General features: G+C 45.8%; 1 protein-coding gene across 1 annotated transcript in view; it reads left to right on the top strand.

The window, feature by feature from the left end:
• Nucleotides 1-26,299, top strand: part of GRID1 (glutamate ionotropic receptor delta type subunit 1) — a 660,665-nt gene that overhangs the window by 427,628 nt on the left and 206,738 nt on the right. Inside the window, exons 6-8 of the mRNA XM_065919920.1 lie at nt 7,291-7,461; nt 20,168-20,329; nt 21,959-22,078. Of these exons, the coding sequence (XP_065775992.1) occupies nt 7,291-7,461; nt 20,168-20,329; nt 21,959-22,078 (453 nt within the window). The remainder of the gene's footprint in view (nt 1-7,290; nt 7,462-20,167; nt 20,330-21,958; nt 22,079-26,299) is intronic.

Here is a 26,299-nt window from a genome sequence, read left to right as displayed (position 1 = left end):
TCAGATGTACACTTGACACTACACTTATGGCAGAAAGCAAAGAAGTAGAGAGCCTCTTGATGAAAGTGAAAGAGGAGAGTGAAAAAGTTGGCTTAAAACTCAGCATTCAGAAAACTAAAATCGTGGCGTCTGATCCCATCTCTTCATGGCACATAGATGGGGAAACAGTGGAAACAGTGAGAGACTTTATTTTTGGGGGCTCCAAAATCACTGCAGATGGTGACTGTAGCCATGAAACTAAAAGACACTTGCTCCTTGGAAGAAAAGCTATGACCAATATAGACAGCATATTAAAAAGCAGGTCAAAAAAGGACATGAGTTTGAGCAAGCTCTGGGAGATGGTGAAGGACAGGAAAGCCTGGCGCGCTGCAGTCTGTGCGGTCACAAAGAGTCAGACACAACTTAGGAACTGAACAACTAACAACAACAACAACCAGCTGGAAAAGAGGTTAATAAACATGAAAAATAGAATGATAAGCTCTAACATACTGTTGATTGGATTTCTAGAAGGAAATAGGAAATAGCAGGGAAAAATAATATTAAAGGATACTGTGGTTTAGATTTCTCTAGAATTATTGAAAAAACTAAACTCCAGATCTAGGAAGCCTAAGAATCAGGAGCAGAATAAAAATAAAAACTACACTTCATATTGTGACTGCAGAACAGCAGAAACGAAGAAAAATCTGAAGAGTATCCATACAGAAGAGGTCATCTTCAAAATGATTCCTAATAACTTAAGGTTATGGGCTGAATATGCCTGCCAATATTCTAATACCAGCCCAGTGAGACTGATTTTTGGGCTCCTGATCTGTGGAACTGTGACAGAATAAAATTTTGTTGTTCCTAGCCACCAAGTTTGTGATAATTTGTTATTACAACCATAGGAATCTAATACACTGAACTAAAATGGAAGCAAGACTATAATGCAATATTATCTTTACTGTGCTATAAAAATACTATTCAATTTAGAATTTTTTATTTTAGGAATGAGATCCAAATAACAATGCTTTTCAATAAACAAAAAACTAAGTTTGTCACCAACAAACCCACATTTAAAGGAAATTCTAAATGATATACTCCGGGGTGAGAAAAATGATCTTAGGTGTAAGATTTGAGTGCCGCAGAAGAATGTTTAACAAATATATCGATAAATATTGGTTAAGTAGATAAATATTTACGTATAAATAATGTATAAAATATGTATAAAATAATGGAAATTGTGTGTAATATGTATAAAATAATGGAAATTATGTGTAATAAGAGGACATAATGAAAACTAGAATTAAAACACTAGACATCGTTACGACTTTAGTTGAGATGATGATGATGATGATTAGAGATAAAGATTGAAGAGAGTAAAAATATTGATTAATTTCACACTTGTGTAATTAAAGTATTTATGATATCCAATGAAAAAATAATGGACAATATTGTTACATCTTTGAAAGGAGAATAAGGAAATGAAAATAGGAAAAATCATTTCAAGAAGAAGCTAAAGAGAAGAAGGAAGAAAAAAGAAACAGTAAAATATGTAATGTAAGTAGTATGGTAAAATCAATTCATTTATATGTATGATCATTGTCCAATATAAATGGATTGAAATTTCAACTAAAATGTCTAGGATGGATATTAAAAGTTGAGTATATTTTGCTTATAAGAGTCCCAACTAAAATGTGATACAGAGGAGGATTGACAGCAAAGAAATAGGAAAAGAGCAGGCAGATACTAACCAAAATGAAAGTGGTGTATATATTAATAGCAGTAAACTATAAGGCAAGATACATTACTAGAAATAAAGAGGATATATAAATAATGATAAAAGTTTCAGTTGAGCAAGGAGTTATAATTCTAAACTTATGTGTAATTTAAAAAACTCAAAATATGATTTTTGAAAATAAAGACTGAATGCAAACAGAAATGGGAAAATTCCCCATCTAATGGACCTAAAAATAGACCACTGAAATCAGCAGCAATTGGACAGTGAAAACACAAAATTTTCATGCAAACTATCACAAAGTGAGGCTTAATAAATTTTAAAGGATTTGTTTCACACATTCTACATTCTCAGGTTATAATGCATTGAAGATTACTAAAAAAAAATTACCTCATATTTGGAAAAATTTTTTAAATCTCTAGTAAACTACTCATGAGTCAAAAACATTTCAAAGAGGAATTTTAGAAACAATGATACAATTAATATATATGATAACTTGTGGGTCACAACTAAAGCCTGTTTGATTGTAGATCTATAGTCTTAAATAGTTCATTAGGAAAGAAAAAATGTTTGATATTCATCAGCTAAGTTTCATATGGAAGCAGTTTCAAAAATAACCACTTAATAAATCCAAAGAAAATGGAAAAGTAAAAACAATAAAGAGTAGACATTGATGAAATAGAAAACCACCACATAAAACAGTATCTATTAAGGTAAAACTTACTTTTTAAGGAGAATTTATGAAATATACTCACTTCTAGGATCAAAATAAGAGGAAAGATACACAAATATAGATTATTAGAAATGCATGATGGCACACAACTTTAGATGCATTGGAGAGAACAGAAGAAGTAGAATGACATTGTGAACAACTTATGCCAATCAATTAAAAAATTTGGACAACATGACTAAATATGTAGGAAAAAAATGACAGGGTGAGGAAGGCAAAACAAGAAAATTCCTATAGAAATAAGGAAATTTAATTAGTAATAAAAATCTTTCGACAAAGAAAATACCAAGTTGGATGAATTTATAGCCTAGTTTTACTTAATAATCTAGAAACTAGAGAAGGTATCTGTAGCATGTGATAAAAACTTAATATCCAGAGCTGAATAAAAGGTCCCATAAATCAACATGCAAAATATATAACCTATTGGAAATTAGACAAAAATCACAAGCACACAAAAGGAAACAGATGATTTATGAATGTATGAAAGATATTTAACTCTTTTAAGTATTAGGGAAGTGGAAATTAAAGTCTAGTGAGGTACCAATTGCTTCTCACCAGACTGGCAAATATTAGGAAGTCATAGGATATCAGGTGGAGAAGGAAATGGCAACCGACTCCAGTATTCTTGCCTAGAGAATCCTGTGGACGGAGGAGCCTGGTGGGCTGCTTGCTGTCCATAGGGTTGCACAGAGTCGGACACCACTGAAGTGACTTAGCATGCATGCATGCATTGGAGAAGGAAATGGCAACCCACTCCAGTATTCTTGCCTGGAGAATCTCAGGGACAGAGGAGCCTGGTGGGCTGCCATCTATGGGGTCACACAGAGTCGGACACGACTGAGCGACTTTCACTTTCATATTTTCCTGTGGAGGAATTCTAATTCCAGGTATGTAGAGTAATTCTTAAAGGTGTGCACCAAGACACACAGGCAAGAAAAATTGTTCATAGAAGCTTTGTTCCTAATAGGAAAGAAGCAAAAACATTCAAATGGCAATCATAATACCATGAATACATTGTGGCAAAATCATACAATGCAAAGCATACAGCTGTGAAAATGAATAAACCAGAGCTGCATCCATCACCATGAATAGATCAGAAAAACTTAATGTTAAACCCAGGGAGTTTTAGATGTTGGTGAATACTGGAATTATCTGGAGAGCTAATGTAGAACACGAAAGCTTTGCTTGTTGAAATGGGACAAGACTGGACCTCTGTAATTTTGTGAATTCCCCAGGTGATCTGATACATGACTCAGTTTGAGAACCACTGTGTTAAAACACAATGGTAAGAGGCATGCAGACTGTTTAGCTTACACAAAGCTAAGCAAAATGTTCAAGCCTAAGATATATATTATCTAGGTTACATACACAAGTTATGACATGACAAAGGGAACTCCTGATGAGGAAGTGGTAAGCATTTGGGAAAGAGGCATCCAATCAAGATGCAGGTTATATTTTATTTCTTGATGAAAGGTACACTGAAATTATTTTATTATTCATACTTTATGTAGTGTTTGTGCATTAAGATATATTTCACAAGACAAACTTAAAAAGTAATAAGCAAGATTTATTTTGAGCCTGTGCCCTTCCACACATGAGCACTTAGTTGAGTGTCTGGATATGATGGGTTACTCTTTCATTGCTGCCTTGCTGACTTTGGTGAGGTCAGTGGAGGTCACACAGTATACACACATTGTCTTGTTTCTTCTGCTAGTAGCACTCTCTGGAAGAAATGTTCAGCTGAGACAAAGGGAAAGTTTGTTCTCCAAGTGGTTTATGTGAATTGACTGCTTGATTGCCTTCTGCACCCTTAGGAAGACCCAGAGTTTGGTCTTCTTCACAGTAGTCCAGAGGCTGACCTGGTGTGCAGCCTGGAAGCAGTCCCTGAAATCAGTGAGCAGGGTGTGAGCAGATGCCTATGTGCGGCCCAGCAGTACTGAAGGACCTGGTGGGGCCAGCAGGACAGAAGAAGGCCTGGCATGGAGCTGCGGGAACTGACTGATGCAGACTTGGGTATCTCCAAAGCAAAGGATAAGTCCCTGGGAGAAGTGACCCTTTTCACTGCCTCTGAGGGATCCAGGGGAGTTGCTTCTGTGGATTCTTAGCATCTGATTGCAGCTATCTCTGTACTAGATACTAGGGATAGGCCCAGAGGTGTGGGGAGGTGGCTAGTAGTGATTGGACTCAGAGTGAGTGGGTGAGAACAGGACCGTGGGAGATGGGAGGTCTGCAGAGATCCTTACAGCAGGGGAGGCATATAGCAGCTAATGGGTTGGAGGAAGCTATACCAAGTTCTCATCTCTGTCCTGGGAAGGTAGAATTGAGAAGGAGTGATCTGGAGATCAGGGCTACTTGCGGGAGGGACCCAGGCCCCTTGACTAGGTCCTGGCTGCCCTGACATCAGTCCCCCCATATGCTGCTGCATATTGTAGGGAAGAGAGGCTATATCTACCAGAAAGGTACTGTGTTCTCCTATCAGTCAGGCCCCCTACAATTTCCAAGGTTATTGTTGAGGGGTAGTAGGGAAGTTCAATGCCATTGACCCTCCTATCTGGAAGTTAAGGGTGCAGGAGTGGTTTAATAAAAGAGCTTCTGTGATGATCTCTGCTATCAAGAGTAAGTGAGAAAAATGAAAGGTATGTCACATATCCTTTTCTTGTCTCAAGTGTGCTGACTTTGATGAACCCCCTTACGCATAATTTGAATCATTTTCCCATGACCTCATGATTTTTCTAGGTTACCTCCTACCCATGAAGACATCTATATTCCTTCTTCAAGTAAAGCTGACCACTCTACTCATTGGTCTTTCTTACAGTTTTACTTTCTATTAGCTTAGAACATGAGTTCTCTCATCCTGCTATCCTGCTTGGGGCAATGTGTCCATTAGCAGGGCAGCTAAGAGCCAAGCACAAATGTCCAGGCTCAGCTACATTCTCTGCTTTGTTTTCTGAAGCCCAGCTGGAACCTGGGCTCTTCTCACTTGGTGGTCTGAAGGTATGAACATTTTGCAATTTCCTCATCATTGATTGTCAGTTGGTCCCAATCCAATATGATCATCGTTCCTTAAACAGACTTTTGTCTGAAATACAAAGTTTAAGTAGTTGAAACCCAGATTCGGTATGTACAAGCACTTTAATTCTTTAGAAATGCCTGCAGCTTTGCACACTTAGGAACTATTGATCATTCTAAAACGATGCAACTCTTAATTTCTTCCTTTCTCCCAGATCTAGTACATGGTTATAACTGACCAGTCTGTGTAGTCATATTGAGTACCTAGGACAGTTCCTGAAAGTGCTTTGTTTACCTTTAAATCCTTAAACATGTTATGTTCTTATTTATGTGATTCAGAAAATTCCTGATCACTATTTCTAACCTCATTAGCTCCGTTTTACCATCTTATTGTCTCAAAGCTAGACTGTGTCATCTGCAAGGAGGAAGACTTAAGGCCAATTTTAAAACACAGTTATTCATGGTTAAAATCTTGACTTGCAACCAACACATATAGAGTCACTTCTTAGAACCAGTGAACCAGAGCTTTCTTGACCTCTCTTCCACCATTAAAACCCTTGGTGAATGTCCATTTTTTATAGTCCCTGTGCTGATCTCAGACATGGAGCTGTTTTGTTACTCTCTAATCCTCTCTCTGTACAGCAGTCAGAGATTTTTAAAAATGTAAATCTGATTGTGGCTTATTGGTGCATAAAATCTTTCAAGTGCTTCTCATCATCTGTAGTGTGGATGTTTTAGCAATATTTACTGAACCCCATAACCACATCTGGTCCAGGACACAGATCCCACACTGCCTTTGATCATTCCTCTCTCCTGTCAGTGGCCCTGCCCCTCCCTAGGTTGGAGGGACACCTTGCTACCTATACCATTGCCTCCATCTTCAGCAGTACTGCCTCCAACTCAACTCTTCACTATCCTGCCTGCTTGCCTTTACTTGCAAACACTTTGCCTAATAAGTTCATCCTTCAGGTTCAGCTTCAGTGCTGATTCCTCACAGAAGCCTCATCCTGGAAAGAGCTCCCCTTGGCCTGCTCCCTTTGCTCTTTTTGTGCATGAGAGTGCTCATTTTAAATAGGTAGTAATAGGATCTACCTCATAGAATTCCTAAGTACTAAATGAGATAATGTGTGCGAAGAACTTAGCAAATGGGCCCATGTGGAAGTTCGATGGGTTCCTTTGCCCCTAGATTTCCATATGACATCACTCAATATATTTCAGCCTATGATGACCTTGAGTTTCACCAGATGGAATTAAGCCTGACTCATTCACAGCTATACCCCATTCTTAACACAGAACAAAACATTGAGGAGCTGTTGGGTAGATTTTGTGCAATGAATGAGTGGATGAATGAATGGATATATTTAAAAATTTTGTATGTATGCAAATCTTTAAAAAAATCTAATTATTAAAGAATTATGGGAAACTTACTGTATTTTGTTCAGCTCTGTCAGAGGAAGCCAGTTTTCCTTGTCTACATCAGGTAGACAACTCCCAACAGGAAAGTGAGCCTTTTATTCCAGCTAATGCCTCTCATGACACTTGACAGCATCGGTTCTTTTAGGGTTTGACTCCATGGTAGCCAATGCATCGGTGGTTTAGCTACAGATTATCTTTTTCTGTCCTTCAGGGAAGGTGTTGAATAATCCTGTTTGCATTTTAGGGTAAACAAGTATTATTTGTAAGTAAGCAGCTAGTGAACTCTTTGACCTTGAGCCCAAACTCATAACCCCTTTGGCATCAACTATTTGGTCTGTCAACCTAGACATCTACTGGTAAGTCTTCTGCAGAGATTATGAGTTCATAAGTCAATGGTAAGCATTTCTGGTTATCTTCCCAGGAAATCAGTGACCCGGAGATCCTGGATCTGGTCCACAGTGCCCTTGGCAGGATGACAGTGGTCCGGCAGATCTTCCCTTCTGCAAAGGACAACCAGAAATGCATGAGGAACAACCACCGCATCTCCTCCCTGCTCTGCGACCCCCAGGAAGGCTACCTCCAGATGCTGCAGGTCAGTGTTGGCCTCCTAAACTTCTTCCAGGAGGGAGTCTCACCCATGCCCTTGGCCTGCCTCGTGCAACACTATTCCTCAGCTCTAGTTGAGCACGCTTCCCGACCAACTGTAATTATTAGAACTTTGTCATTTGCTGAAATTGAAACCAGTCAACTGGGCAGTACCTCTAAGCACATTAGCAGGCAATTATGGCTGATGTCAGCAGATGCAGCATATTAGCTCACTGGGTGCCTCTTGTATTTAAAAGTTGCACACTTAGGGAGTAAGGAGAGTCCTGTATCTTAAGTTTCTGTGATGGCTGTGTTGATGGGGAATGATTTCATCTGTCAGGACTGGGGACAGAGCCTTCCTGTGGAGAGTCATCATTTGGAACCCGTTTTAAGTTCTTCCCTGTAGAAAGTCAAAAATATGGAAATAACTGGGAAATGTCTCAGCTCGTCTTCTGAATGCTAAGTCTTAAGTCAACCAGAGCACTGCTGTAATCCTAGCTGAGCAGGAGGGTGCAAAAGGTAGAAACATTACTTGCCCACCTGTTCCCTTCCTTCCAAGATGAGAAATACAGAGTGTGTATGATTAGTCCCTCCACTACTCTTTTGACATAGGTGCATTCGAGGTTAGCTTCTCTTAGGCCTGGGAAGTGGATGTGGAGCTGTGCACCCATTGTGAGAGGTGGTTTTCTTCCTGGATATTTGGGGGTAATGGTGAAAATTGTCTGTTGGTAGACTGGCATCTGAAACTCCACTAGGAACATGGTGCCTGAGAAAATTTTCCTTCGATGTTTGGTGGGAACCACATAAACAGAAGGAAAATTTTCCCACCTGGGTTTGTGAAAAGTACTCATAATTTATGCATGGGAGATGGTTGCCACTCAGTGTTTGAAACTGATTTACTCCTTCTTTCCACCTGGCATGGAGACTGTAGGGCGGTGATGGGCTGTGTCTGCCTCTAGAGTATCAGTCCCATCCCAGGGCATCTTGGTATCATCTAATCATGGGGCATATATTTTGGGAAGGGAGGTTATTATAATCTCTAGGATGAGCTATGTACATGTGTGATTTGTCAAAGTACCAAATCCATTCTATAATCTTAATAGGGGAGAGAGGAAGCATGCTCCCACAGATGGCAAATGCTAGAAATATGTTCTTGGTTGATAAGGAAACATAGAAGACATCAGGATTTCATTGGAGTAACTCCCACTAGCTCCAAGTCCATCACTCCAGGGAAACATCACAAAGTTTGGGATCTTTCAAAAATGATGAGATGCTGACCGGGAAAGTAGATCAAAGACCTCTGAGGGGCCCATGGACTTGGAAGCCCTGGGCGTAAGGACCAGGCATGGAAGGTGCTTTATTTTAGGGTGCTGCTGTCCTGTTCAGCCTTCTTCTTTTCTAGAGTTTGGAAGAAGAGGTGAGGGCCCCTCGTGTTGCCTCTTTATGTAGCACCTCACTCTCCATGTGGATGGAAGTGTAGTGTGACCACGTGGCCCAGGCAATGCGTGCTCCTTCCCACCCAGGGCTGGAGGGGGAGGTGCCTTCAACTCTCTGTGGGGGCCACACCCTGAGGGTGTCTCACTCGCAGGAAGGTCTCTATGGGTTCTCTCTCCCCAAAAGGCTTCATCCTTCCCCAGAGACACACCAGCCCTGTTCCACCCTGCCCCATACCCCTGTTCATTTTCCCATTTCTTTCTTGCCTTACTGTACTTCTACTCCACAAGAAAAGAGGGCTGCTTCCTATTTCACCAACATGTCCTGCCCTGGTGGGGTGGAGGGAGAGAGTCGAAGTATGACTCATCACGGTCTTGGTTACTCATTTTGCCATGGACAGGAAGCTTAGGTGAGCTCTTTCGTTGCATATCAGTCACATTGGATGTAAAGAATCTGTCCTGGAGGACAAGAGAGGAAAAGACACTGATGGTAGCAGAGAGGAATGTGGTAGAGGGCTTTCTGAAATGACACACATTTATTAGGAGGATGAACAAAGCCATGGCTCTGCGGTGGGTGGCTAATCTTCAGGTAAGGTCAGTACAATATCAAGCATAGAATCCTGGCCACCCTACCTCTCTCTGTTTCTGCTGAGGTCCAGACACAATACAAACAGCAAGATTTAAGAGCTACATCACAGATCTTGTAGCAGTAGTAGTAGAAGCAGTAGCAGCAGTAATAGCAGCAGTAGTAGTAATAGCAACAGTGATAGTAACAGAAGTAGCAGTAATAGTAGCAGTAGTCACAGTATCAGCACCAGTAGCTATAGTAGTATTAGTAGTATCAACAGTATTAGTAGCAGTAGCGGCAGTAGTAATAGTGTCATAAATGGCATCGTATCAGTAGCACCAGTAACAGCAATGATAGTAATAGCAGTGGCAGTGATGGTAATGGTAGTCACAGTAGTAGCAGCTATAGTAGTGCTAGTAGCATTAGCAGCAGCAGCAGTAGTAACAGTAGCAGTAGTAGTAATATTAATAGTAGCAATAGTAATAGCAGTGTCAGTAGTAATAGTAGCAGTAATAGCAGTAGCAGTAGCAATAGTAGCAGTAGCAACAGAAGCAGCAATAGTTATAGTAGAAGAAGAAGTAGCAGCAACAGGAGCGAGGTTGCTTGGGTTCAAATCCCAGTAAATCTAGCTACTAATTATTTATTATTATTTATTTGTCATTCTATGCCTCTGCTTCCTTCTCTGTACATTGGGGATTCAAATATTACCTACTTCTCGGAGTCATAATGAAAATAAATGAGAGGATGTATAGAAAGCAATGAGAACAAAGCTGAGCTATTAAACAGAACTATCCTGGAGGATGTGGCCGGATGTGCTTGGGGTTTCCATGGGAAGAGTGAACATGGCCTCATTATTTTTTGTACAGTGTGATGTAGTCTACTTTTGTCCTGAGCATGCTCTTTGAAAGTCTCACAGCGGGTGGGAGAGCTTCACTTCTGTCTGGCCCCTCATCACCGGTGTTGAGCACCACTTACTGTCACATCAATCATGCAGGAACTCGATCAGTGCTGCCTTGGGTGGGAGAGGGGAGGCCAGTGTCTTTCCGGCCTGCATAGCTCTTCAGACCAGACCCTACTCTTTGGAAATTCTCGATAAGGACTAATGGGGTGGATCTGTTAAGAATGCAGGTCTTAACATAAGTTAAACTGTCTCTGGAAGCCTCTTTATATATCTATAAATAAAATACTTTATTAAATGAATCTATCTCCATTTGTTGCATCTGCTTCCTTGTACAGGCTGTGACGAGAGGCAAATGTGGATTTATTTACTCATCCCACCCAACAACCATTCAGGCAGCTTGTAGATTCATCTCATTTACAAGCCATTCCCTTCAAGTTTTCTCTGTAGCTATTACCACTTCTTTCTTTCTTAATGACAGTGTAGAAGGCAAACTAATTTCTACTAGCCTCTAGCTGTGAGATTTATTGAGAAGGTTCTAACATGTTTAGCACAACCAACTGAAGGGAAAAAAAATACAACATTGATGTCATGGATTATTAACTTTGTCTTGATGGAATTAATGAAAATTCTTTTGGAAATGGAGCTCTCAAGTCCATCTTTAGTTCTTCCCCCAGACGGCTTCTCTTGGGATGATAATTCTGGGTTAGAAGTTTTCAAGAAGACTATCAACAGCAGGGAGTTTTTGCAAGATCATCCATCTCTCTGCTTCTGCACTGAGCTGACCTCAGGAGCTCCATCTTCTTCTATTAGGCCTGTGGTCAGGGCTTTTTGTGCTGCAAAGCCAACCAGGCACTATTATAGCAAATCAATTTGGTTCCTATTTAGTAAAGAGAACATCTTTTGGAAGAAAAGTACCTAAGTAAGTGGCTTCTATTGGCTCCAAAACCATTGCTTTTGCAGCGTGCAGTGCTGTTGTTTCTTTTTTCCCTACACAGCACTGTCTTATTTGGGTGCTTCTCATTCTTGTTTTCTCAACAAGTTTGTTTAGAGGTTGCCTGACCCGGCCAGTGATAAAAATGACAACAAGACCCTAAGAACCCCTGAGGCTTTGCTCAGATTTTATGGGCAACCTTGCTCAGAGAAGCATCTGAAGCATCCTTGGTCTTTAAGACTGCATTGCCTGATGACTTCGGGGCTACAATTAACCTAACAGATGAATTGTCTCATTGTTACTCCACTTCTATTCAAATGTGTTTCCAAAGTGAGACAGGCAAATGATAGAAGCTGTGTTGTCTGGTCACCGTGGAGCCTGAACCTTGAATTAGGCTGCAGGAGCTAATGTGGTATTATCATAAAATGCTCCCTTAAGTTGGGATTTCTCTTCTTTATGAATTTTAAAATTGTAAGATGGCTTAATAGATGGAATCATTCAACCTGTTACAGCATTTCAGCCCCACTCCCCACACCACCACCTCTTACATCCCTATTTTTTTAAGGCTTTCTGTACACTTGTCCCAAGCTTACAAGTGAGCAACACTGAACCTCTTCACTCCAGAGTTACTTTGGACTTCATGTCATTTTCACTGGTTTACTTCACCCTAAAGACCCAGATGGAACATGTGGTGACCAGCATGGATCGATGCCTTTCTCAGAGACAGTGCACAGGTGGTCCCCTTGGGTGAAGCTGGTTGCCGTCCTGGCCACAGGTGGCTGTATGAACAGTTGGAGGCCAGAGAGCCTTGGGTATAGCAAGTGACCCTCCACACTCCACCCTACTCGCATCTTGGATTCAACATGAGGAGAGCTCCCCCCACTCTCTGCCCTCTGCCACCATCTGTTCCCGCCTCAGGCCTGGACATGGCTTCCTCTCTCAAGATGAGTGGACTGGCAGCAGTTTGGCAGAGAGGTCGCACCTGGAGATGGATTTCTCAAGCTGTGACATCTGGGCATCGGCTTGTCCTCCCAGCTGGACCCTCTGCTGGTCTGAGTGTGCTGGATGGACAGAGCCTGTCTGCGGATCTGGTCAGAGGTCAGTTCCTGCTGTTTGCCTCTCTGAGGTCTCTCTGCACAGTCCACTTTGCTTGATTAATGATGGAGGCAAGAGAAAATCAGGCTCTATAGAAAGCTGGAGGAAATGCAGCCTTTCTTAATGAAAACATTTCCCGCATCGCCAGCTTTGGTGTTGGCCAGATAACGGTCTGGTGGTGAGATGCAGCTGGCTCACGTGGCTGTGACCCTGGCCTTCTATCCGTCTTCCCATGCCTTCCAGGGTGACTTGTACCCTGATAATGTGAATGCCCAGCACCTCCCTGGGCCCTTGGGAGGCAAGGCTGGAGCAACCTAATATGATTTGCCTAAATTCTGATATACTGTGGAGAAATGTGCATGGAGCTCTGGGAGGGCAGACAGCTGGCACCCTAGCAGAGCCGTCGTCATCCTCAGGGGCCTCTCCCTTCCACTCTGATGGGGATGCACACAGACCTCAGCCTGCTGAGGGTCAGATAGAACCAAATGTGTGTGGCTCTGCTGAAGAGCTCAGCATGTTTCATGGGAGTAGGGCGGGCGAGGGGGGTTCTGTTCCATTACTGCTGGCCCTCATCCTGCTTCAAGGGACTCAGGGAGTAAGTAAACAAATCACCTGGGCTTCTGATGGGACTGCTGCCACCCCATCTAGTACTAACCCAGATGGGAAATCAAAGCCTTTCCTGGTTTCAACAAGGCAACACATCTCAGTCTCAGAGATGGTGTCACATATGGTGGGCCTTGGAGTGGGACTTTTGCATTGTAGCTGCACAAACAGCTTCTCAGGTTCTAAGTCTTCCCTGATGAGGTATGTTTGCTCCTCTGTTGCCCCATTCCCCCCATCCTGTGCTTCATCCTTTCTCTGCATCTTGCTACCCTCTCTTTCCTAGCCACCCTCTATTTCCCCCCACTGGGTCTTGACTCCAAAATAAATTCTCCTTATTTTCTCATGAAGATCAATTTAAGTTTTACTGGTAGCCTTTGCTCCTGCTGACACAAGATATTTTCTTAAATAAAATATAGTTACTGACGTATTGGGGATTCTTGGTGTTAACTCTTAGTAAAAAAATCTTTATCTTTCTATCCTTGGTCCTCAGTTGGCTTCATGTGATTGGTCTTTAATTATCCAGCAGCCAGGAATGTCTACCTGGATTTTATTAAAAGCTGAAGCCCAGTCAGGAACTCATGGCTGAATCCTCTCTTATGTCTCCTGCAGATGTGACCTCACCTTCCTTGTTTCCCTTCTGAGGACCTGCCTCTTACATAGGGGGCTGACTTTGGAAAGACAAGCATTGCCTGGATGCCCCCATCTCATGGAAGCATATAACCCAGATTCAGATTACAGATGGACAGCTCCACGTGGAATGTATCCACACAGAGGTCCTATTCCCTTTCACAGTGTGGCTTCTATCCTCGATCAGTTTTAATCTAAGAGGCATCCTCTTTCCAAACACTTTGACATCTCTTTGTTTCTTCCTAAGAACCGATTTAAACTATTCATTCACCATCCATTAATTCCACAGACACACTTTAAGCACTTATTATATGCCAATTCCTATGTTAGACATTTCACGAATGTTGTCTCTCTGATTCTCACAAACTCCAAATAAAGCAGGAATTTTAATCTCCCTTTAGTAACGCTTTCCAGTTATGGAGAAAGTCATGTGCCACGGCCCGGAAGCCAAGGACGGCAGGGGCTGAGTTTAGCATGTCTGAGGCAAGAAGTACTGGGAAATCAATTAGCGAGGAGAGCAGCGCCAGGGAACGGAGGCCAGGGTGGATAGCCCTCAGGGAAATGACAGGGCAGAATGTGCCTATGGGAATGACAACTCAGTGCAGGCTGGAAGTGGAGGGCCTGGACTGGGAGACAAGGGAACTGGGGATTACCATATCCCCAGGGAGAAATAGAGGCATTTGAACTACGTGGTGGCTGTGGAGGTGACCACCTAGAGAGGATGTTAGGAAGCCTCCCCAGGGGTGAAACTCCTAAGCCTGGGCAGGGAATGGGCAGCTGGTGGCAGGGTGCAGGGCGTGGCACCTCCCACAGGCACGGGGCTGCAGCTGTCTCTGTTCTCGCTCTAGTCACCTCCTGCCTGCCTTTTACTCTCCTCTGTATACCTCGATGGTCTTGGTCCAGGACTGGCTGTGCCCTGGGCTCTCCTGGCTGAGCCAGCCCTGCAGGGCAAATGTCAGGCTTTAAAGTGTGCCAAGCCATCCCCTTTTAGGAACCTGGGTCAGGGTATTGTGCAGGCCCTCACTCCGGGCCTTCCTATATTGGCAGCTTTTATAGCACACCCCGGGAGCAGAGAAGTGGCCTTTTCCTCAAAGTGCAGCCCTTTAACACCTTAGGACATGCAGACCTAAAAGGCCCAGCTCAGGCCCAGGGCGCCATGGCAGTTGTGACCTTGCTGCTGGACCCGAAGGAAGCCAGGGACATGCGCCCAGGTGAGCTGCTTTCTGTGCTGTTCCTGATAACAGGGCTGATCCCTGCTCAGTCCTTTGACCCTGAAGCTGCAGGAGCCATATATGACCCCTGCTTGCCCTTGAAAAGCTTGCAGGCCAAGGGGCATTGGAGGAGAGGTGAGTGGTGTTGGCAGATCAAAGTTTCTTTTCACAATAGCCTCCATGCTTCTGTGTGACAGATTCACACTGGGCCCCGGCCACTGGAGACACCCCCGGTTGACAAGCTCTCTGCTGACCCACATTGAAGTCAGGAGCCTGCCTGGGTCCTTTGTTTCTCCTTCTATTCCTTTCTGTCCCTGTTCCCTCCAAAAATAAAACGAAATGAAGAGAGCTTGGGATGGTGCTTGGCTATTTGGCACACAGGGTTATCACTATCTGCATTTCACAGGGATATGTCACAGGGCAAGTAAATCAAAACCGCCCACTGCACCTCTCCAGGGACACTGAACATACTGTATGTTATTGTAATCAAGATAAGGCTAGAGCTTATTAAAATTGTTTTTGTCTATTTTTTTGGCTGCGTTGCACAGCATGCAGGATCTTGGTTTCCCAACCAGGGATCAAACCTGTGCCCCTTACAGTAAAAGCACAGTATCTTAACTCCTGAACCACAAGGGAAGCCCCACGGCTAGAACTTAGATGACTTGTTCAACATCACCTTGCGAGTGAGAGTAAGAGGAGATTCAGTTCACCCATACTCTGAGCATTTACCAAGCGCATGCTATATCTATGGGCTGCTGTCCATGCTGGGTGTTCAGCAGTGAGCGGAGCTGGCCCAGGTTATGATGAATCCAAAGCTCTTGCTCATCAGCCCAGGCCCCAGGCTAAGGTGCACACACAGTGGAGTGAGAGTTCTGCTCTATGACACTAAAGAGAACCCCAGTGTGCATCTCTAAGGCGGCTCCCCAAACCAGCCAGGCCCCTTGCAGCTGTGTATACCCTTAGAAAGGAGGCCACAGGCTCCCAGGAAAGCCTCAGGCTCCGCTTCCGGCTCTGGCGCTTGTCTGCCTCTGACTTTCCTCCATCTGGCATCTGTGACCCAGTTCCAGGTCTTTTGCTGCACGTCCGGGTCTTTCCTCTGCCATGCCCTCGGCCTGGACATTCTGGCCTCTCTTTAGCTTGTCAAATCTGCTCTCACCTGAATTGCTTTTATAGTCTTTTGTCACTTTTGGGCTGCAGTGCTTTTAGGCTAGCCAGAATCCTGGGCTCCCACTCTCAGAGGAATGAGGTGATAGTATCTGCTTGTCTGTCTTTTGCTAGAGCACTCTGTGCTGGGCCTCACCTGAGACATGAGAGAGAGAGACAAGGGCTCCTTCAGGCCATGCCCCCTTCTCTGACCCTGCAACCTGTAGCACCAGCTCAGGCTGTTTGCTCCTCAAGACAAGCATTGAGTGAGAGTCAATGAAGCTGGGAGCCTCTGTCTCTCTAGATCTTTCCTTTTGACTCAGGGACCTGGCTTCACCAATCTGGGACATTAAGACACTAGTCTTCACCCACCTACCCCAAGGAAAGGTTTCTTTTATGTTTGTCAGGATCTGGAGGGAGCCCCATGTACAGGCAGCCTTTCTACTATTCTTGATCTTTTTTTCCCTAAAAGTTCCTTCTCTTGACAACCAGACTGTGAGGGTAGCATCCCTCCCTTGTATACCCACCAGTGAAGCTAGCAGGTCACCTAAGTTAGAATGCTGAGGTTGGTGAGAAGACCATGGAGCTGTAGATCAGTACTGGAGTGTTAGCTTCTGCCCAAAGCAGGGAGAAGTATTGAGGTCACACCTTGTAGAAGGGGCAGGAGTGAGTGGAGAAGATGGAAACAGCTCCAGGTGAGGGTCAAGAAGACATTCTGAGCAAACTATAAATGAGAAACAAATTTTTGTTTGAATAAAGCATGTCTCCTCTCAAGTCAAAGTTGGATGCATAAAAATCGTTTTCCTCTGTTTTCTACATTTTATCTTTTTGTGAACCAAGATCAATGTGTACTTTCTTAGTAGAGATCCATCCATCCATTCATCTATCTGTCCACCCATCCTCCCTACCCACCTCCACATACCCATCCACCTACATGCATCCATCCAACAAACATACTTTAGGCACCAACCATGTACTTTGGTTGGTGCTGGGTTCTAGAGATAGTGGAAATATCAATAGATAAACCTGGAAAAGAGCATTGCTCAAGCCTATTTTTCCTGTGGCCTTTCTGAGTCACATCCTGTTTTTTTCCTCTTCATGATAGGCCCTTCTGCATTCATACATTTGTATTGGATAAATCACTTATGTAATTAAATACCCTAATTTATTGTGACTAGAAGTGCTGGAGGGAAAGAAGGAAATTCCACTGGGTACCAGCCTGGGCCACTGAAGGGGAGGGGTGGCCCTGTGTGTGTGTGTGTGTGTGTGTGTGTGTGTGTGTGTGTGTGTGTGTGTGTGTGTGTGTGTGTGCGCGTGCGTGTGTGTGTGCGAGTGCGTGTATAGGTGGGGATGTGGGTCAAAGGGTCCTAGTTGGGTGAATAGCGTTGGCTGTGAGTGGGTGGCTGGGAGGTTCATAAATGTCTTGAGAAGAGAAATCTTCACATCATCAAGGACTCTCAGCTTCGAGATATCCTTTTTAAAAAAAGCAAATAAAAAAATAACACCAAGGCAACTCTAAGTGGCTTACATCCTCTTAGAACATTTCCATTATTGGTTTGTATTTCAGAGGGGCAGTAGACATGTCAGAATAACTTTGCAGTTGTAGGGACTCCTGAGAGATGGGGGCTGACAAAAGCAGGGAGTGGATTAATCGTTCTCATCAAGGCTGTGCTCCTGGGCATCAAGAGCTGGGAGATGGTGCTCTGTCCTGGTGTTCGCTGCAGGACAGGGGGTGAATTCTTGGTGGTGGCAGTGACCCTTCTCTGCTGTCCAGTAAGCACCTGTGTAGTGCAAGTCCCTGAAAAAGATCACCAGGCACTGACATGCCTGCTTCCCTACAGCCTGAGGTTTTATTTCAGTCAGCAGTTGGTTATAACAGGCACACTCATGCCATCCTCCATCTACTTCTTCTTTTACTTCATTTACTTGTTTATTTTGGCTGCACTGGATCTTTGCTTTGCATTGCTTTGCTTTGTCTTTCTCTAGTTGCCTCAAGTGGGGGCTGCTTTTCGTTGTGGCGCGTGGGCTTCTCATTGCAGTGGCTTCTCTGGTTGTGGAGCCTGCACTCTAGGCACTTGGGCTTCAGTAATTTCGGTGTGTAGGCTTAGCTGCTCCAAGGCATGGGATCTTCCTGGACCAAGGGTCGAACCTGTGTTCCCTGTACTGGCAGGCAGATTCTTAACCACTGGACCACCAGGAAAGTCTTTCACCTACTTCTTATACCTACAGGATGGAGAGGTGTCAGGTATGCAGGCCTTTGTGGCATAACATCCCTGGGCCCACTACAAAGATGAGGGTTGAAGGCAGGTGGAACAGGGCAGTGCAGGAAGAGTCAAGCACAGGGACATTCATGGAGGAAGGGGTCAGCTCTGCTCAGACATATCATGGCAGCGGTGACCCTGGGAGGTTAGCGTGAAATGGGGGAAGAGGGAAGAGGCATGATGGAGCAGGTGTATATGATGACCTGGACCAGCTTTCTTGGGCCACATCTGATTTCAGTTGCAGAGGACAGTTCCCCACACCCAGGTTCCTGTCTGGGCCTCTGCTTTGGGAGTATCCTGCCTGAGATGTGGGAAGAAGGGGACTGTAGGCTGAGAACAAGGCTCAGAGGTGTTGGGAGTGTGAGGGACATGCTGGGGAGTGGTGGGGGACAGCAGGCATGCTTTCCACAGCCCTAGGATCTCGTTTGATCTTCCCAGGAGTCCTGTGAGGCCAACATATTCTCCTATTTATATCCAGTGATTTTGTTTTCCTGGAATATTTTTAGCAGACACCTTGCTGGTGAAGTGTGCAGAGAGCCATCCCCTTGACCCACTTTGGCTAATGGTTGTATGTGCAATAGTTACCCTGAGGGGTCACTAATCTGACCTGGGATGGGCGTTACTTTGTCACCTCCCTTCATGCTCCATGTCAACCCTTGGAGGAGCAGAGAGGGCTGGGGTAGGGTGATGACAAAGTAGGGCTGACCTCCCCACCAAGGGCACCTGTGACCTCTGGAGTCCAGGCTCATGCACGTCAGGGTCTTACAGTCGGGAGGGTTCCCAGACCGGTTCTACCCCTGCCTCTTATTGCTGTGGGGCCACTCTGCTCACTGTTATGAATTCTCCCTCATTGTCATGATCTCAAGAGTTCTGAGATGGGCTTTTTCTCCTCTGAGATCCAGCTGTACTGTGCAGAGCTAAGCTACAGAGTAGTTCTCAGATGCTCACAGCAGCAACTTCCAAGTGCATCCCCCGGCTGACAGTGACATCACTGCAGAGCAGGCTCCCTGACCTTGGACCCTCACAGAAGCTGCCACTGTCACTTAGGCCCACCACCCACCCTAGGCCTGTCCAGGGACCGGAGTGACCTTTCTAAGGCACAGATCTGATTTCAGGCACAGATCCTGAATCCACCTATGTTTTTCCTCTTTAGCATGGCTCACAAGGCTCTGCGTGGCTCCATCCTTGATCCCTGCCTCCCTACTGTCCCTTTGATGCAAACATATTGAACTGTCTTTAGTCTGTCCAACTCAGGGGTCAGCAAACTGTGGCTCACTGTTTATTTTCTAAATAAAGTTTTATTGGCACATCTTCTGTTTATGTATTAGTTTGACCAAAAAGTTCATTCGAGTTTTTCTGAATCATTGCATAGAAAAACCCAAATGGACTTTTTGGCTAGCCTGGTATCATTTAAGGCTGCTTTCCTACTAGAATAGCATGATTGAGCAGTTTCAAGACTATAAGGCCCACAAAGTGTGAAATCTTTACTATCTCGTCCTTTGCCAAAAATGCTGGTGGAACCTGCCCCACATGGCCCAGCTTCCTTGCACCTTCATGCCTCTACTACCGCGGTGTCCTCCCTACAGTGCTCCCCACCCTTTATCCTAATCCTCCTAGACTGAGCTTACTGCCCATCCTTCCTTCCATCCTTTGTTATACCTGGCCCCTCCAGTCTTTCATAGAACCGTGTCCAAGACTCAGTCATGGTTCTGATCACCCTGGTTCCGTTGATATATGGATCCACCTCCCACTTTAGTTCCTGAAGCAAGACCAGGTCTGATTCTACTGAAGACTCCAGCTGGGTGCTTGAATGACCACCTGGAAGCCAGAGGATCATGGCCTACTTGTCGGGCCTCACTTCTCAGTGTTGGCATCCTGGGTCACTCTGGCCCTCCCCATACCTGGAAATACACCAATGCATTGCATGTTTGTCTCTGCAGATCTCCAACCTCTACCTGTATGACAGTGTCCTGATGCTAGCCAACGCCTTCCACAGGAAGCTGGAGGACCGGAAGTGGCACAGTATGGCAAGCCTCAACTGTATCCGCAAGTCCACCAAGCCGTGGAACGGAGGGCGGTCTATGCTGGACACAATCAAAAAGGTGTGTGCAAGGGGCAACCTCCTGGCCAAGGCAGAAGACAGGCCCCTCCTCACACCCCTACTCTCTGCCCACTATGGGAAGCTGAGCTGTTTCTGTGGTCACCCAGCCAGGCCCCTCCCAGGCCTTTCCCCTGGCCACGCTTTCTGTCCCAGCATCTGAGGGATATGCATTATTTGTTGTTGTTTTTCAGTCACTAAGTCCTGTCTGACTCTTTGTGACCCCATGGGCTGCAGCACACTAGGCTTCCCTGTCCTTCACTGTCTCCTGGAGTTTGCTCACATTCGTGTCCATTGAGTCCGTTATCATCTCCATTTTATATAAGGTGATCGGACTTCAGAGAGGTTATGTAACTTGTCCAAGATCACAAGTAAGAAAAATAGTGGAGGAACCTGGCTCTCTCATGTCTGCCAGATACCCACTGTGCAGGCTGCCACTATCCCCAGGAGAGTTTGTCTCAGTTGGCAGTGCCTGTGCAAAACCACACCATGTGTGTGTGTCTGTGTGCATGTGCGTGTGTCTGTGTGTGCACGCCTATGTGTGCATCAACATGCCTGTGACTTGGGGGATTGTGTGTCACACCTCAGCATGTAGGATATCTGTGTGTCTTATAGGCTTAGGTGTGACATTAAATCCATCAGAAGACTAGATTGAAGTGAACTGGGTAATCCACACACGACTTGTTTGAGTGAATTGGCTTTGAGAGGCTTCAAAAGGACATTTAGGGAAATCTATAGTGCCAGGAGTCTTAGTCACAATAAATTCCACCTGGTTTTGATAGCAGTGAATGTAGTCTGATACTGGTTTGAATTTGCTGAGCCCAGGTCTGAACAGGGGCCCCTCTGGGGCCAGCTCACTGTCTGGGACTCTCCCCGCTCACATTCTGTGGGAGTTCAAGGCTGGATGAGAACCCCTCACCTCAGGCTTGAAGGAAGAAGAGGGCTCAGCCCAGGCTCCCTCAACCCCTTTGCTCCCTGCTCCTCCAGAGCTTCATGGAACTGCCAGAGAAAGTTTGAGGGCTGGTGCACCCCCACATCTGGTCTGTACCAGACACCACACTTTGTACACATTTTCTCCTTTGGTCCCTGCAGGCTCTGTGATGTGGGCTTAGTTAATTGCAGGCTGAAGCTGGAGGATGGGAGATGACTTGCCCAAGGTGGCAAAGCCAGGATTTGAGCTGGTTTTAATGTTCACACTCGCTATCCCGCTACTTCCTGCCACATGCCTGAGATGGCTCTTACTGACCTTGGCCTTCCTTGGCTCAGGCTAAGGTGAGCCCCTGGAGCTGTTTGCAGTGGAAGACTGTAAACTCCAGGAGGGTGGGGACGAAAGCTGTCCTTCTGTAATCTCAGGGCCGGCACGTGTGTGGCACAGAGCAGATGCTCTAATCATATCAACAGCATGAATGATGGGCAAAGCTGGGGAACTTTGCTTGTGAGCAATGGCCTAGGAAGTGTTGATCCTGCTTGGAGGCCCCAGGACTGCTAGCCTCTCTTCCCTTAGTGCAGCATGTCCATTGCCGCCCAGACCGTGATTGTCTCCCTCTTGGCAACCACTTCCTTTTTCTTTCTTGCCTTTGGGATTCCATCCACATTTGACTATTCTCCCATGGTTTTTCCTTCTCTCCTGCAGGGGCACATCACTGGCCTCACAGGCGTGATGGAGTTTCGGGAAGACAGCTCGAATCCCTATGTGCAGTTTGAAATCCTTGGCACGACCTACAGTGAGACCTTTGGTAAAGACATGCGGAAGGTAAGCCTCAGCGTGCCCATCTCCCTCTCCTCCTGCCGCTGTGTGTTGGGCCTGTGTTCCGAGCTGATGGTGACCAGCACAGAAGTGCCCTATCCAGTCTCTCTCTGCAGCTGCTGCTGTTGATGCTGGTGTTTATGGGGCGTGGTGGGGAGGAGGCTCCAAAATGATACTAATGCTGTCTTTGAGTGCAGCAGGGACCCCTGGTGCTGATGGGTCCCACTGCTTGGGCCTGAAAGACCCACCTTGTGGTCCTGGGTGAGCCTAGAAGGGGCAATACGTTTTCCTGGAGTGGCTGAAATCATCCCAAATGCGAGAACAGGTGTGACTGTTACTGAGGCAGGAGGCAGAGGTTATGGCTAGAGAGTGTCTCCCAAGCCAAGAGGGAGGCAAAGCCAAGAATGGAAAATGAGCCCCATGGAGGATGAGAAGCAGGCACTGTTGGCCCCCACTGGAGACGGAAGTGAGATAGGTGAGCCGCAGAGCTCATGGTGGGCTTTGGCTTGTTTCGACTTGGTGCTGAGGTGAGTGGCAGACCTGAGGACTCCTTTCGGTGATACATCATCTCATCCTTCCCCACACGGTGGTTGCATTTTCAGGGCTGAGGTCCGGCGAGGTGGCCTTTACCCAGAGTTGGAACTTCCAAAGTTGAAGGGGAGGCCTGTGAAGTCAAGATTGTAACAGGGGTTGGGAGCAAGAGGTCAATGTGGCAAACTGGGGTGGGGAGTAGGGGTGGAACAGTTATCCAGCAAGGGACCTCAGATGAGGTCCTTATGAGCCAGTGTGGAGCCAATGGTGGGGGTTCAGGGAAGGGCAGTTGCTGGCTGTCCAGTGATGCTCTCCCAGAAATGGCCTGCACAGGAGGACCACTTGCTGGCTTGGTGGAGCCGGAGATGAGAGCATCCATGATGTAAAGGGGTCACAGGGCTCAGTATAATCAGGAAAGCACTCAAGCATGAACTGATTGGCATAGACTCAGGCAGAGGCTCCTGCAGTCATTCACACACACACACACATACACACACACACATTTCTATACATTTGAGAGGAAGACATATCTACTAATGACAGTCTCCTGGAGATGAAGGGCATGGTGAACTCTCAGTACGTGGGATAAACCTCTGACAGAGAGCCCTCTAGCCTGGCCTCCAACACTGACCGGGGGCATCAGAAGGGTAGGAAGGGGTCACATGATGCTGGAATCCTGAGAATCTGGGTGAAGGCATTCTCTAGTTGTGCTCCTTGAGGACTGCATGGAAGGACACATCTGTGAAGTCATGGACAATGTGAGAACTAGAAGGCATGATGGGAATCCTCATCAGTTAGAATGTGGGGAGGAGGACTGGCTTGCTAGGGAGAAGCTGGGATGGCTGGGTGTCCATGTGTGATGTGCAGATACATACAGCCTATTCTGTAGAAAGTAGAGTCATGAGTTGGTTAAATAATAGGAAGTTCAATAAGTGATTGTGAGGCAATGGTGACAATGACATGTGGGAGCTCAGAGGATTGTTTGTGGCATCAGAGATGGAGTTGGTGACTGCGGTGTGAAGCCTTGGAAAGCCAGGGTGTGGCCTGCACAGTCAAAGATGACCTGCGATGTCTGTTAGGGTTGCCCCAAGCCATGAGACTTGGTGGGTGGGAGCCTGGGGATGGATGGTCAGTGTTGGTCTGGATATTCATAGATAGCCAGAATAGAAAATGGCTTGTGCTGGGACTCCTACCTGGCAAGGGGAACCCAGGACCAGGGAGCCCTTTCATCACTCTGGTATGAAAGAAGTAACCTGCCTTGGTGACCATTCATTTTTGCCATGGTACTTGCCTTCCCCCAAGTGTCCCTCTGAGCTCCTAGATAACCAGGCCCTGCCTGCTGGCTTCTTTGCTGGCCCCCATCCCCTTTTGGAGGGGCTTCCCAGATGGTGCTAGTGGTAAAGAACCCATCTTCCTAATGCAGATGGATATGTAAGAGACGCAGGTTCAGTCCCTGGGTTGGGAAGATCCCCTGGAGGAGGGCACAGTAACCTATTCCAGTATTCTTGCTTGGAGAATCCCAAGGACAGAGGAGCTTGGTGGGCTACAATCTATGGCTCCGCTAAGAGTCAGGCGCGGCGAAAGAGGCTTAGCATGCATCCTTTTCCTTTTAGATCAGCTGTAACCCAAGATCCCACCAGTGGGTCGGAATGTTAGCAGTAGGGCTCTCTCCTCGACTTAGGCAGCTGACTGGGGTCATGCTGGCCACTCCAGGTGTCTGAGAGAGGGAGAGATACTGTGTCTTCCACTTCCCATTTCAGGTGTCTGGGCCTTTCATGTTGCCATGGCAACGCTCCGCCAATACCCTGAAGCCAATGGGAGCTGGAATCTCTCGGTATGAGGAGCTGCGGAGCAGGAGGTCTGAATGTGATTGAGTTGGAAGGGAAGCTGATTTTCAAGTGGGCTTTATTTTTAAATGTATCCTTTTGTCATTTTAAAATCTACCCTTAATAACTGCATATCCCCGTTGTTATCTGTCTGCCTGGCAGCTTATCTCTGTTAAGGAGAAGTTATCTGGAAAGCAGGGAATGGGATTTACCATAGCAAATGTTTGTTAATTTAGGCACAGGGTGCCTTAAAGCAAGGTCTGGGAGGTTTCAGGAGGAAGCAGGGAGGAAGCATTGGGACGAGTGGCACATGTCTAGGATAGCATTTAAAGGCAAGGCTGGGCTGTGGTTCCTGGTGGAAGATGGGGCTGGGAGGGACAGGGCTGGGAAATTGAGGCAACCTGAAAATAAAGTTTAGGGTGGGCAGTAGATGAGTAAGGGTAAGGGTTCAGAGGCATGCAAAGGCAGTGCAGAGATCAGTAATCCTGATCTCGGAGGAGGTGCCCTCACTTGTATCTCTCTGTGGCCAGTAAGAGTGGATAGAAGACTGATCACAGGATGCGCTCATGGTGGAGAAGGGTCGGGGTTCCCTGAAAAGATATTATATATCTTAATATATGAATATATCATATATCCATCTATCTATTTATATTGAAAAACAACAACAGTAAACACGCACACACACACAAACCAAGTAGTTTCTTTAAGATTTAAATCACGAGGAACTGTTTAAATTAAGGAGCAAATGGATGTTTTCTTAAAGTAAATACCCTGCAGGGAACTCTCGGGAAGGGTGAGTCACCCAGACATTTTAGATTAAGTGGCATCAAGAGACTGTATCTTACTTAGCCCCTTCAGAAGATGGAAGGAGTGGGTGATCGCCTTTCACGGCAGGGTGCTGGACAAATACTAATTAAATTATCTCATCCAGGAAGTGCGTTCTTGTTGAAGGAGTGCAGTATGGCAAAATCAAAGGTCTATGTCACCCGCTCGCTGTGTAACTGCAGACAAAACATTAATTATCTTTGTGTTCTGCTTGGAGCTGTCTGGCATGGGTGATTACCAGGCAACCTCTCCAGGGCTGGCTTTGTTGGAAAGTCACATCCAGCTCCCACAGGACTTGGCTTGACATTTGTCCTGAGGGTCGATGCTTGTTCCTAATGGGGCCTTACAAATATCTAGTTAGCTTTCTTTGTTCAGATGGAAATCTCCAAAGGAAGTTCCCCTGGGGTTGTCCATGCAAATGTCCTCAGCGCATGACGGGAGCTGGGATGGGATTGGTGAAGACCGCCTGTAGGGAAGTTTTCAAAGGTGGGGACTGGGAAAGCTGTTTAAAGCCCAGGACAAGAAGGAGCCTAGGAGGAACCACTGAACACCCACTGTGGACAAAGACGCATCACACATGTGTTGTCTCCCTGACTTGGGGGCCTGTGTGACACTCGTGGCTCTGCTTCTCCTGAGCTTTGCAGCCACTTCCTTTTTTTTGAACTTTCATTTTCTCAGATGAAAGGTGCAGACAATAGGAACCTCCTGGTTGAATAGAGGGGTCAGTCCATGTAATGACCCTGATGCAGCACTTGGCCGTGAGAACTCTACATCAGCTTCGGGTGACTGGAGCTTTAGACCTTCTCTGAGTATTCTATCCCAGATCCCACAAGAGCAGAGAGGCACAGAGAGGCCTGGCTTTCTGCCTGGAAGGAAGTACCCTGTATCGCAGCTCCTCTCTACACCCGTGTACCAAAGCCTGAGGCCAGAGACAGGGCTCTGCGTGGTGAGCAGTGCCCAGCTTCCCTTCCATGTCTGGGGAGAGATGTTCACTTCTTATAAAGACCAAGAGCTGAGAGGGAGCTGGGGGCTTTACCTCTGATGA

The sequence above is a fragment of the Muntiacus reevesi genome, chromosome 2, assembly GCF_963930625.1.
Source record: "Muntiacus reevesi chromosome 2, mMunRee1.1, whole genome shotgun sequence".
Classification (NCBI taxonomy): Eukaryota; Metazoa; Chordata; class Mammalia; order Artiodactyla; family Cervidae; genus Muntiacus; species Muntiacus reevesi.
The sequence above is the reverse complement of the archived record's forward strand: the minus strand, read 5'-3'. Positions and strand labels throughout refer to the sequence as shown.